This window comes from Xenopus laevis, chromosome 4L, assembly GCF_017654675.1.
Source record: "Xenopus laevis strain J_2021 chromosome 4L, Xenopus_laevis_v10.1, whole genome shotgun sequence".
Classification (NCBI taxonomy): Eukaryota; Metazoa; Chordata; class Amphibia; order Anura; family Pipidae; genus Xenopus; species Xenopus laevis.
The window spans coordinates 37,305,073-37,319,663 of NC_054377.1; the positions used below are offsets into that span (position 1 = coordinate 37,305,073).

General features: G+C 35.9%; 2 protein-coding genes across 2 annotated transcripts; both read left to right on the forward strand.

The window, feature by feature from the left end:
* Positions 1-5,501: 5,501 nt before the first annotated feature.
* On the forward strand, positions 5,502-9,616 carry post.L (posterior protein L homeolog). Its single transcript, NM_001101781.1, is given in 3 exon segments — positions 5,502-5,980; positions 5,982-8,474; positions 8,539-9,616. Coding segments are annotated over 2 exon segments (1,668 nt in total). The 5' UTR covers positions 5,502-5,782; the 3' UTR covers positions 7,452-8,474; positions 8,539-9,616.
* A 190-nt stretch (positions 9,617-9,806) lies between these two features.
* LOC121402994 (posterior protein-like) lies at positions 9,807-11,499 on the forward strand. Its single transcript, XM_041590120.1, has one exon. It carries the CDS (start codon positions 10,024-10,026, stop codon positions 11,383-11,385), a length of 1,362 nt encoding a protein of 453 aa, XP_041446054.1. The 5' UTR covers positions 9,807-10,023; the 3' UTR covers positions 11,386-11,499.
* The last annotated feature ends 3,092 nt before the right edge of the window (positions 11,500-14,591 follow it).

The following is a 14,591-nucleotide window of genomic DNA, read 5'->3' on the forward strand; positions in this document are numbered from 1 at the left end:
ATGGTCAAATCAAAGTATGCCTTTTGGGAATCCCCAGTCAGAAAAGGCGCTACCAGACCTGCCCACTGGGACTTGGGCCAAGACTCCCTCTCGGCAGTCCTTTCAAAAGTATGTAGATATGCCTCAACATCATCATGTGGCGTCATCTTTTGCAGAAAACGACTGGCCTTAATGGAGCTATCTGTGCTAGGGGCCCCACTTGACACATTGCACCTCAGTGCAGCCATCTGCTGTACCACATCCGTCAAGAGTTGTCGATCAGCCTCACCCGTCTTTGCTAATGCTGCCAGTTGGGCTGCAAGCAAACGATTAGTCTCTTGCTGGGTGGCCATACTCTCCCTCTGGATGGCATTGGTCTCTTGCTGACTAGCATTGACTTTGGCCAGCTGCAACACAAGTTCCTCCATGTTGTTGAACTACAACTCCCACAGTCTGCAGCAGATAGCACTGGCCTTTTACCAATGGCTGTCCTATTATGCTCACTGTCTCTCTGTTGCCCGCATCCGAAACACCATTTGTGGGGAATAGCTCAAAGCAGCCGGTAGGGCTCAGGTAAAACAGTTCTTACAGAGGAGACAGGAGGCTTAGGTTTGCAACAAAAGTGAAACAGGCTCCTGCCTGGGGTTTTATTGTTCAAACCGGACAACTTAAACAGGCACAATTTCCGTGCTAAACAGTCAAATAATCATGAAAACCTCCACCGGTTTGCAGTGTTACAGTCCATAGGAAAGTTCCTTGCGGTGGTAACAAACATTTGCCATTTTGAGTTGGCAGTCAAACACACAGATTGTTCACAAAACACTTCACAGCGTGTGTTCAGAGGTTCTCTCTGACTCCCAGTACAACACACCCCCCACTCCCCGCCAGGCTCCCTTAAACAGCCCCCACCTGCGGACTAATTGGGCAGCATACTGAACTATCCTTGCTCCAGGGTCCTAATCTGTCTTACCCTGGAGATTTTAAAGGAGCCAATACCTCAGGCTGGGTGCTATATACCTCCCATCATATACAGGCAGCCTATTGGGACATAGCTCTTTGTCACAATATATATATATATATATATAATATATATATATATATATATATATATATATATATATATATATATATATAAAAGACTACCCTTGTTTAAGCCTATGATTAAGTGCCTGTGTGCACGAAATGTGTAAGGCTGTGTGTTAACTCCTTGACTGAATTAAAATCTGCAGTTATTTTACTTCACCTGTCATGGAATCTGTCATTATTTTACTTCACCTGTCATGGAATCTGCAGTAATTTTACTTCACCTGTCATGGAATCTGCTGCTTTTTCCCTGATTTAAGAATGTTTGTGACTTCAGGGTTGAGCATTTAGATCCAAAACCCATGCAAACTCTTGCATGCTATCTTGCGTTGAATACCTTGACGGCTCCAGCTTTCTTAAATCAGGTCTTCATTTGTTACTTTTATGGTTGTTAAATTATTTGTTAGTTGTATTCTGCCCTGTTCCATTCAATGTATATGCTATCTAATGCTATATATATATATATACTATACTATATACTATATAGTTTCTCTAGTATTCATCCTCTACCATTTATCTTTTTACTCACTAATACTACTAACTTACTACATGGTTACTTACTGTAAATAAGTCACTTATAAGGACTAAAAATTATCATCCAAAACAATTGCAATGGTATCCAAAAACATTTTTATTAAATCAGGTAGTTTATTGAAGAATAACACACAGAATATATCACTGTTCATCATGTCATTAATAATAAAGAATACATTTGATATTACAGTAGTGATGATCATAGTGCAGGATAATCATTAATTAAGCTTAATTGCAGTGTAAAATATGATAATTGGTACATGTTATAGTGAAACAAGTCAACATAAACAGTATAACCCCAGCTGCAAGAATACTTTACTTGCCTTTATTGCCCTACCATAGGTTGTTGTTGGTGAAGGGGATACACATCCATCCAGGGACCCCAAATTTTATGGAATTTGGCAGGCCCCCTCTTTTAATATACACCAGTTGTTCAACATTGCACGTGTCTTGCATTATTTGTTTCCAAATAGCAAGGGTTGGAGGGGCAAGATTCCTCCAGTTCTGAGTTACAACCTCTTTGCCAGTAATACTGCCTCAAGCAGGAAAAGTGATTGGTATTGGTTTAACTTAAGATCCTGTATTATGGCCAAAATGCACAGTTTAGGGGTTCTGTCAATTGTAATTTGTAGCACTGCTTCCAAGGTATCCAGGATTACCCCCCAGTATGAGGTAATCTTATTTTAACTCCACATCATGTGAATAAAAGTCCCTTTTTCTAAAGTACACCTGGTACAGAGGTCTGGAGTATCAGCATGAATTAGATGAAGCCTGGCTGGAGTGTAATAGGCTCTGTGCACAATATATAATTGAATAATGCGTAATCTGTAATTCCAGTTGAACTGATTCTTGCGCTTCTTGCCATACCTCCGAGAATTATGCCCACATCAGCTTCCTTTTTATGGCGTAGCCCTTGCAAATTATTGCCATGAACATCTTGCTGTAATCTAGCATACAAGGTAACAAGACCTTTAGTGTGACCCCTATTAATATATGTCAAGAGGGGATGAATGTTAAGTGAAAGGTTGCAGTGCTTGTGAGTAGCCTTAAGGGCACAACTAAGCCTGTGGAAATTCAGCCACTGATTTTGAGTCTGTAATATTAGTTTGAGTTTTAGACGTTCAAGTCTTTCAAGTATATTCGAATTCATTAGAGTAAAAAAAATTCACATAAATTCAAAATTCGACCTTTGATAAACAGGCCTTCCCGTGTTGAAAATAAACCAAACTATTTGTTAAGAACTGAGCCTTCCATAGTCTATCCTTCCTTCTTAAGTGGAACTAGCGCACAGAAGGAAATCATATCATTGCCTGAATAATCTCACACCCATTGTTAAATGTGGATGAACATTTTATAATAAGTTAAAATCAAAATCAGAATGTTTTTCCATTGCACAGCTAAGAATTCTTGGCTGCAAAATGAAAATCAATTCCTCTCAAAGGAATATTTTCTAATACACTATTCTAAGCTAGTGTAGTCTTATTTGTGAAAATTTACGAGAACTTCAGTGTGTTAAGTCACTGTGGAATGGTTTCATAAAATCAAGACATATTTTTCCAATGTAGTAAAAACATTTTCTTAAAAATAAAACTACTACTCTCCTACTAATACAAAAAACATCTGATATGGTTTATCAAAGTAAAACACAGTGAACAACTAATTCAAGCTAAAATTAAGATGGTTTACACATGAAAAAAGATAATCAGATGATGTGAATGGTTCAGAATGTAGTTGAAAAACACAAAAAAATAAGCCAACAATGTACAAACAATACAAGCAATATAAGATGGTTATATATGCACATATCTGATCAGGCTGTTTAGTCAGAAATAAATGCTAGAAACAAAGAAAAATGGTTTGCGTGGGCTTTTGAAGGATATCAACATTTACAGTTCTGTTTGTGTAAGTCATTCCGGTATTACTTTGGCCTTGAACACTGGAGTGACTTATGGGGTAGTTCACCTTTAAGTTAACTTTTAGTATGCTACAGAATGGCCAGTTCTCACTGCCTTTTAATTTGTTTTCACTTTTTTTATTCTATAGTATTTTATAGTTTTATGGGTTTTTTTAATTATTTATTTTCCTTTCTTTATTATTTCTTTTTTAAAATTATTTCTTTTCTGACTCTTTAAAGCTTTCAAATGGGAGTCACTGAACCCAACAGACAAAATTATATTGCTCTGTGGGCTGTAATTCTAATGTCGTTGTTACTTTTTATTTCTTATCTTTCTATCTAGGCCCTCTCCTATTCATATTCTACTCGCTCATTGAAACCACTGTCTGGTTGCTACTACAAATTGGCACCTAGTAGCCAGATGCTGTTGAAATTTCCAACTGGAGAGCTACTAAAGGAAAAGTCAAATAACTAAAACAACCACATATAATTAAAAAATTTCAATTGCAAATTGTCTCAGACTATCACTAAAAGTTAATTAAAAGGTGAACAAACCCTTTTAGAACAAAAGTAAGAAAAATGTTGAATGTTCTGTAGGGTGCTTTTTGAATTTAAGCAGAAGGCCTAGAGAGCAAAGCCTTCTCTAAGCAGGGCCCCCTGTTTGTAATTTGCTTACCAGAACCTTGTTACTTTACAAGACTCCAAGACAAGGAAGGTTCTTCAGAATAACTGATTTATTTATTAGACAAAACATTGGAATCTTGGAAAGCTTATCACAATGTCACACTTAGCGGAGACACAGAGAGCTTCACGCCTATTTGACCAAAGTTTTATACATTTTAAAGAGCATTTACTTTAAGGAAAAAGTACACTGAATTGCCATGCATGGTCAAGACACTACTTAAATCTGAGCAGGTGCAAGCATTACTGGAAACACAAGAAATGGTTTCCTGTGACCAACAGTTTGCAAGCCTTGTGGTCTAACACTATTAATTTAAGCCAGGGTGTGTACTGTAGCTACAATTCTATCTCGTGTCCCTGACTGATGTTAACCCTTTTACTTCTGGCAGCAGGGCCTTGGCATTATGTGAGCACAGTTTGATATGACTTTATAGGGCCACAATTAAATCCTCCTTCACCTGGCTTAGGTCAGACTTGCTGTATTAGGGAACTTTGGGAAATGCCATTATCATCTTATTTATTTTTTGTTTTATTGTATTAGTCCCTTTATACAGACTTTTACCGTCATTTGTGGGCTGTTCTCCTTATTAATTATCACCCTTATTGTAGTACTGAATTTTGGATATTCAACAATAAGCCCATACACGCAATGGGTTAACAGATATTTGCCGTTCCATCAATGGCAACTGTGAAGGTGCAAGCCTGGACAACAGTCATCCTGCCATAAAACAATCCTTGTAGCTACAGTAATGTCCATATCAAAGAGATGCAAATAACTGGACATACTGGTGTGGGTGCAGGGATAGCAAGAGTTCCCAAGGGAATGACACTCTGCTGGATCAACAAAGGGACACCTGGAGCATTGGGTTATGGGATTTCTTTCACAGTGCATCCTAACTTGATTTCAGTCCCTTGTCTATCTAAGAAGAGATGAACCATCTTCAAGAAAAGCTAACATCGACCTGATTGGCTGGGACTGTCTTTTGGGTGTGGCTGTTTTGGGAACAGGGTAGTATGTTTGTTTGAATGGTCTTCCTTATGTGTATATAAAGAGCATTGTAAATACTTTATTAGTTAGTCACTTTCCACTCCCTTCCATTGCATCCTTCCCTATCCCTTTCTACCTCCCTCCATGTTAGTTAGTTCCCTTTATATGTAATACCTTTTAGTTCCTTTGTAAATAAATACCACTTATTTAAAGATCAGTCTGCCTCAAGTCATTAGCCTGGCACCTCAAAATAGAGCAGATCCAACATATTGGCACCCCAGATTTGACGATTTCAACTAAACCCATCATCGTAAGGAAAAGGAATCTGCTTGGCTGAGAAGATTTGAGAAGCCTGAGACTGACGCGTTAAAGGTCTGACCAGAAAAGAAAGCCTGGAGCCTAACACAGGTAAGTATATGTTTCTTTTATCCAATTTTAACTGAAAGTTGTTGTATTAGATACGTTTCTGTTTTTTTTTAGTGGAAAGAAGTTAAGGAACACTTTTTGTAAGGTAGTAAGGTCAGTTATTGTGTAGAAGCTAAGGTATAGTTTGTTGTTGTTGCGAAGCTTAGTGTTTTGTTTGTGTAAGTAATTGTTTGTAGTGTGTATTGTTTGTTGTAAACATGGAATTTGTTGAAAGATATGTAAACAAATATGCCTCAGCTGATTACCATTCATGTGCAGATGAGTCTGTGACACATCAGTTTAAAAGTCTACTGACACAGTGTCAAAGGTACAACAATAAAGTAAAATGTAATCATCTTGCAAAAATGGTAAAGAAAATTAAAATGGCTAATGAAATATTAGCATTATTAAAGATGAAAAGTTATTGCTGAGAATAAGGCAGAACAGTGGAGAAATGAAAAGGTCCAGTTTAGAGAAGACTTGGAAAAGTTTGGTGAGTCAATTATTGTAGCAGCTAGCACTTCAGAAGAGCATATTTCAGAATTAGAAGAACTGAGGGAGAAGGTAGAACTGTTAGCCAAACAGAATGATTTGTTAGAAGAAAAGTTGAAGGATTGTGAGGAGAGGTGCAGGCTCAGAGAACAAGAGGTGATATCTTTAGAAAGCAAGGCTGGATATGAACTAAATGTCCCAGTAAGTGTCTGCCCTGTTACTGAGCAAGAGATAAAAGATGGAGAACAAGGTATAAGACCACAAACATTACCTAGTCCAACTCTCTTTAGCCCCCAATCAGAATGTGCCAGACAACGAATCAATAATACATATGTGCCAACTGATAATAATATTCATTCAAACTCAGCACTGAAAATACAAGAGGTTATAAGTTTGACCCAGATATTGGGAAAGTTTGACACTAATTTATCCCCTATTAGCCTTTACAATAAATTAGAAGCCGTGGTGAAACAATATAACCTTGGAAATAAAGATGCATGTGCCTTGCTTAGAGCATGGCTCCCATATCAGTTGGCTGCAGAACTTAGGCCTCCGGTTGGTAAGCACATTGGGACATTGTCCAATATCAATGAAAATTGGGGAAGTACCACTGAAAGGTTAAGAGAGTTGCAAAGGATTTTGGGTGGGCGTGATATAAGAGGTACAAATGCATTGGAGAATGCAAGGTATAGGAAAGGAGATGATCCAATGTTATTTTGCACTGATTATCTCTCCCTATATAAAGTTGTATTCAACTGCCCTGATATGTTGCCAGATGAGCCCAATTTCCTCTACTCAATGGCAAATAAATGTAATGTTGATTACAACACAAGAACTGCCCTTAGGTATGCCACCTCATACAACAACTTTATAAATACACTTAGGGATTGGTCTCAGGAGTCTTTTGAATTCCAGAGACATATTTCTGTTGCTTATAAAAAAAAACAAAGCAGGAGATTTCCACGGAAATGTTACAGTTGTGGTAAGTATGGTCATATTGCTCGATTTTGCAGAACTTCTGCCAATCAGCATGATACTTACCCAATCCATTCAATACAGAGACAAGAGGGGGATGCACAGGAAAATCTAAATGATTATCTCCTAGACCATAGCCCTCCCTCAGAGACTGAAACTGTTGTCTCCTCTGATAACATAGACACAGGTTCCAATAGTGCAGGAGATCAAAAAGAGAGCCAAAATGAGCCCAAAAGGGAATTTCACACACCTCCCTGTAAAACAGGAAAAGAAGGGACAACTGCCCCACCCTTTATTCCTTGGGTGAACATTCCACTGTGGCTTTACAGCAGTTGGTCTCACATTGCTATGCTAATGCTAATGGACAATATAGCACAGTTTGCCCAGGGTGTACCAAACACAAATATGCCTGTTTTCTAATGACAAGGAATGTGATGGAATTAAAACTAGATATGGCCATGACCACTGTATAATGGATATGTACTATGTTATTTGTAATGTTATGTATATTAATTATATGTATGTTTCTTTTTCAGAGTACTAGTGGAAGAACGATTGTCCATTTACCCTGTAAAATGAAGAAGATACTGTGATTTTAAAATTGATTTTTGTTTCAACAGGTTGTAGATTTGTTTTAAGGAGCACAGCACCTGATGACTTTGTGTCTTACACTAAATAACCCTGATTAACTGGATAACTGTATTGTTTTTAAAACCACGTGGTACAATCAATGAGCTCAATAGTAAAATAATTGTTTGCAAACAATTTAAAAAACAATATTTAAACTCAATAACATCTCTTCACAATACTGGTGTCCTTGGTATATTATTAACTTTATTGTCCACAGGTATTTGTTTTTGTTCATGTATTTGTGTTGTTAAATGTAAATGTGTTTATCTTTGTTTTACATGTCTCTGTTTAGTGTTTTGTGTTAGTTTGTATACAGTATTAGTATCTTCATTGTTTTAATCAAAACACTGCTAAAAATAGCAGACCGTGTAATTTTGAATTTTTTTTTTTTGCTCTCTACTTGCATAATGGTACCTATGTTTTTCGGTACCAAATGGGGGGTGATCATAGTTTTTCTTTCCTAAAGCCCACCAAAAGATACATGAAAATGTTTTTACAATTTCTATTGTTATTTTTGTTTTTTTTGCAGCTCTCATTTTATGTTATTTTTTTTAAACAGAATGTATTGAACAGATAATAATGCTACGCATATGGTCCTGCTCTTGCTCTTTTATTTCGAGGATCCATGAAACTACATAGAAAAAATTTGGGCCCTGGATCAACAGAGTTTGGTTATATTTTGAAAGGCAAATGTGTTTAGAACTTTTGAATTTTATTAAAACAGGTTTCAGAACAACATTACTCACACATTGTTTAGGTTAAATGGAAAACATAGGGCACAACTTTCATCATAGAATAAGTATGTTTATGTGTATATATATATATATATATATATATATATATATATATATATATATATATATATATATATATATATATATATATATATATATATATATATCACTATAAGTATGTTATTAATATTTGTTTTTAGTTAATGATGTGGTTCGTTGTTTTTACATAGAAGTGAATTTAAATATAAAGTTAGAAGGCATTATGTGGATAAAAATAACATTAATATAAGAATATGCAGACTAGCGAACAAATGTCTGTAGTATATAAAGTTTAATTTGATGTTATGCTACATGAAATGCATGTGTATATGTCATGTGCAATGTTTGGTGGTATTGAAAACCGATGTTATTGCCATATCTTATCATGTGTGAATGTGAGTGAATGGTGTATTGTTGTATGTCCCCTGCCCATTGGCATAATACACCGAGAGAGCCACAGGTCCGAAGAGGATTTGCCACAACTTGCGAAGAGGATTTGCCACGACAGTAATTATGTTTGTTTTCATAGAATATCCAAAAGTATGTTTGTCATTCTGACACACAAAAAAAAAAAGTGGGGAATGTAGTACTGAATTTTGGATATTCAACAATAAGCCCATACACGCAATGGGTTAACAGATATTTGCCTTTCCATCAATGGCAACTGTGAAGGTGCAAGCCTGGACAACAGTCATCCTGCCATAAAACAATCCTTGTAGCTACAGTAATGTCCATATCAAAGAGATGCAAATAACTGGACATACTGGTGTGGGTGCAGGGATAGCAAGAGTTCCCAAGGGAATGACACTCTGCTGGATCAACAAAGGGACACCTGGAGCATTGGGTTATGGGATTTCTTTCACAGTGCATCCTAACTTGATTTCAGTCCCTTGTCTATCTAAGAAGAGATGAACCATCTTCAAGAAAAGCTAACATCGACCTGATTGGCTGGGACTGTCTTTTGGGTGTGGCTGTTTTGGGAACAGGGTAGTATGTTTGTTTGAATGGTCTTCCTTATGTGTATATAAAGAGCATTGTAAATACTTTATTAGTTAGTCACTTTCCACTCCCTTCCATTGCATCCTTCCCTATCCCTTTCTACCTCCCTCCATGTTAGTTAGTTCCCTTTATATGTAATACCTTTTAGTTCCTTTGTAAATAAATACCACTTATTTAAAGATCAGTCTGCCTCAAGTCATTAGCCTGGCACCTCAAAATAGAGCAGATCCAACATATTGGCACCCCAGATTTGACGATTTCAACTAAACCCATCATCGTAAGGAAAAGGAATCTGCTTGGCTGAGAAGATTTGAGAAGCCTGAGACTGACGCGTTAAAGGTCTGACCAGAAAAGAAAGCCTGGAGCCTAACACAGGTAAGTATATGTTTCTTTTATCCAATTTTAACTGAAAGTTGTTGTATTAGATACGTTTCTGTTTTTTTTTAGTGGAAAGAAGTTAAGGAACACTTTTTGTAAGGTAGTAAGGTCAGTTATTGTGTAGAAGCTAAGGTATAGTTTGTTGTTGTTGCGAAGCTTAGTGTTTTGTTTGTGTAAGTAATTGTTTGTAGTGTGTATTGTTTGTTGTAAACATGGAATTTGTTGAAAGATATGTAAACAAATATGCCTCAGCTGATTACCATTCATGTGCAGATGAGTCTGTGACACATCAGTTTAAAAGTCTACTGACACAGTGTCAAAGGTACAACAATAAAGTAAAATGTAATCATCTTGCAAAAATGGTAAAGAAAATTAAAATGGCTAATGAAATATTAGCATTATTAAAGATGAAAGTTATTGCTGAGAATAAGGCAGAACAGTGGAGAAATGAAAAGGTCCAGTTTAGAGAAGACTTGGAAAAGTTTGGTGAGTCAATTATTGTAGCAGCTAGCACTTCAGAAGAGCATATTTCAGAATTAGAAGAACTGAGGGAGAAGGTAGAACTGTTAGCCAAACAGAATGATTTGTTAGAAGAAAAGTTGAAGGATTGTGAGGAGAGGTGCAGGCTCAGAGAACAAGAGGTGATATCTTTAGAAAGCAAGGCTGGATATGAACTAAATGTCCCAGTAAGTGTCTGCCCTGTTACTGAGCAAGAGATAAAAGATGGAGAACAAGGTATAAGACCACAAACATTACCTAGTCCAACTCTCTTTAGCCCCCAATCAGAATGTGCCAGACAACGAATCAATAATACATATGTGCCAACTGATAATAATATTCATTCAAACTCAGCACTGAAAATACAAGAGGTTATAAGTTTGACCCAGATATTGGGAAAGTTTGACACTAATTTATCCCCTATTAGCCTTTACAATAAATTAGAAGCCGTGGTGAAACAATATAACCTTGGAAATAAAGATGCATGTGCCTTGCTTAGAGCATGGCTCCCATATCAGTTGGCTGCAGAACTTAGGCCTCCGGTTGGTAAGCACATTGGGACATTGTCCAATATCAATGAAAATTGGGGAAGTACCACTGAAAGGTTAAGAGAGTTGCAAAGGATTTTGGGTGGGCGTGATATAAGAGGTACAAATGCATTGGAGAATGCAAGGTATAGGAAAGGAGATGATCCAATGTTATTTTGCACTGATTATCTCTCCCTATATAAAGTTGTATTCAACTGCCCTGATATGTTGCCAGATGAGCCCAATTTCCTCTACTCAATGGCAAATAAATGTAATGTTGATTACAACACAAGAACTGCCCTTAGGTATGCCACCTCATACAACAACTTTATAAATACACTTAGGGATTGGTCTCAGGAGTCTTTTGAATTCCAGAGACATATTTCTGTTGCTTATAAAAAAAAACAAAGCAGGAGATTTCCACTGAAATGTTACAGTTGTGGTAAGTATGGTCATATTGCTCGATTTGCAGAACTTCTGCCAATCAGCATGATACTTACCCAATCCATTCAATACAGAGACAAGAGGGGGATGCACAGGAAAATCTAAATGATTATCTCCTAGACCATAGCCCTCCCTCAGAGACTGAAACTGTTGTCTCCTCTGATAACATAGACACAGGTTCCAATAGTGCAGGAGATCAAAAAGAGAGCCAAAATGAGCCCAAAAGGGAATTTCACACACCTCCCTGTAAAACAGGAAAAGAAGGGACAACTGCCCCACCCTTTATTCCTTGGGTGAACATTCCACTGTGGCTTTACAGCAGTTGGTCTCACATTGCTATGCTAATGCTAATGGACAATATAGCACAGTTTGCCCAGGGTGTACCAAACACAAATATGCCTGTTTTCTAATGACAAGGAATGTGATGGAATTAAAACTAGATATGGCCATGACCACTGTATAATGGATATGTACTATGTTATTTGTAATGTTATGTATATTAATTATATGTATGTTTCTTTTTCAGAGTACTAGTGGAAGAACGATTGTCCATTTACCCTGTAAAATGAAGAAGATACTGTGATTTTAAAATTGATTTTTGTTTCAACAGGTTGTAGATTTGTTTTAAGGAGCACAGCACCTGATGACTTTGTGTCTTACACTAAATAACCCTGATTAACTGGATAACTGTATTGTTTTTAAAACCACGTGGTACAATCAATGAGCTCAATAGTAAAATAATTGTTTGCAAACAATTTAAAAAACAATATTTAAACTCAATAACATCTCTTCACAATACTGGTGTCCTTGGTATATTATTAACTTTATTGTCCACAGGTATTTGTTTTTGTTCATGTATTTGTGTTGTTAAATGTAAATGTGTTTATCTTTGTTTTACATGTCTCTGTTTAGTGTTTTGTGTTAGTTTGTATACAGTATTAGTATCTTCATTGTTTTAATCAAAACACTGCTAAAAATAGCAGACCGTGTAATTTTGAATTTTTTTTTTTTGCTCTCTACTTGCATAATGGTACCTATGTTTTTCGGTACCAAATGGGGGGTGATCATAGTTTTTCTTTCCTAAAGCCCACCAAAAGATACATGAAAATGTTTTTACAATTTCTATTGTTATTTTTGTTTTTTTTGCAGCTCTCATTTTATGTTATTTTTTTTAAACAGAATGTATTGAACAGATAATAATGCTACGCATATGGTCCTGCTCTTGCTCTTTTATTTCGAGGATCCATGAAACTACATAGAAAAAATTTGGGCCCTGGATCAACAGAGTTTGGTTATATTTTGAAAGGCAAATGTGTTTAGAACTTTTGAATTTTATTAAAACAGGTTTCAGAACAACATTACTCACACATTGTTTAGGTTAAATGGAAAACATAGGGCACAACTTTCATCATAGAATAAGTATGTTTATGTGTATATATATATATATATATATATATATATATATATATATATATATATATATATATATATATATATATATATATCACTATAAGTATGTTATTAATATTTGTTTTTAGTTAATGATGTGGTTCGTTGTTTTTACATAGAAGTGAATTTAAATATAAAGTTAGAAGGCATTATGTGGATAAAAATAACATTAATATAAGAATATGCAGACTAGCGAACAAATGTCTGTAGTATATAAAGTTTAATTTGATGTTATGCTACATGAAATGCATGTGTATATGTCATGTGCAATGTTTGGTGGTATTGAAAACCGATGTTATTGCCATATCTTATCATGTGTGAATGTGAGTGAATGGTGTATTGTTGTATGTCCCCTGCCCATTGGCATAATACACCGAGAGAGCCACAGGTCCGAAGAGGATTTGCCACAACTTGCGAAGAGGATTTGCCACGACAGTAATTATGTTTGTTTTCATAGAATATCCAAAAGTATGTTTGTCATTCTGACACACAAAAAAAAAAAGTGGGGAATGTAGTACTGAATTTTGGATATTCAACAATAAGCCCATACACGCAATGGGTTAACAGATATTTGCCTTTCCATCAATGGCAACTGTGAAGGTGCAAGCCTGGACAACAGTCATCCTGCCATAAAACAATCCTTGTAGCTACAGTAATGTCCATATCAAAGAGATGCAAATAACTGGACATACTGGTGTGGGTGCAGGGATAGCAAGAGTTCCCAAGGGAATGACACTCTGCTGGATCAACAAAGGGACACCTGGAGCATTGGGTTATGGGATTTCTTTCACAATGCATCCTAACTTGATTTCAGTCCCTTGTCTATCTAAGAAGAGATGAACCATCTTCAAGAAAAGCTAACATCGACCTGATTGGCTGGGACTGTCTTTTGGGTGTGGCTGTTTTGGGAACAGGGTAGTATGTTTGTTTGAATGGTCTTCCTTATGTGTATATAAAGAGCATTGTAAATACTTTATTAGTTAGTCACTTTCCACTCCCTTCCATTGCATCCTTCCCTATCCCTTTCTACCTCCCTCCATGTTAGTTAGTTCCCTTTATATGTAATACCTTTTAGTTCCTTTTTAAATAAATACCACTTATTTAAAGATCAGTCTGCCTCAAGTCATTAGCCTGGCACCTCAAAATAGAGCAGATCCAACACTTATGTATAATACAATTTTTATGGATTCAGAAAACTGAATCTTCCTCAAAAGATTTCTCCATATCCCAAACTAATTAGAGCAAAAAAAATGCATGCACAAAGTGTACAAAAAATGTCAATTTACATATATCACATGATCTAAAGTCACATTATTTTAAAAGTTTAGATTTGGTTCATCCACAGATTGCTGTCACAGATTAAAAATCAATTAAGGGCTTAAAAATCAATTAAGTGTTTTTATCACTCAGAGGGAAGATCTGACGTTTTGGTCAGCAATCTGACCTTTTTCATACTTTGCTGACTGAAACGTCAGGTCTTCCCACTGTGAAATAAAAACACTTAATTGATTTTTAAGACCTGTGAGTGCGAGACTTACTCCAGTTTTACATTTTTGTTCTATGTTTTAGCACCCAGGCATCGTTAATTTATTTTTGACGAGAGTGCTGCTATCCCATTGGTATATATATATATATATATATATATATATATTTATATATATATATATATATATATATATATATATATATATATATATATATATAGCAAAAGAACCTCACTCACAGGACTTTTCAAAGGTGCAAAATCAAAAAGATGTTTATTTTAACATTTCGGCTATTCACTTAAGTCGTCATCAGGAAGTCCTGATATATATATATATATATATATATATATATATATATATACACATACACAGTCTTAA

Coding starts and splice junctions, on each gene's coding strand:
- LOC121402994 (XM_041590120.1), top strand. CDS start 10,024: ATGGAATTTGTTGAAAGATATGTAAACAAATATGCCTCAGCTGATTAC.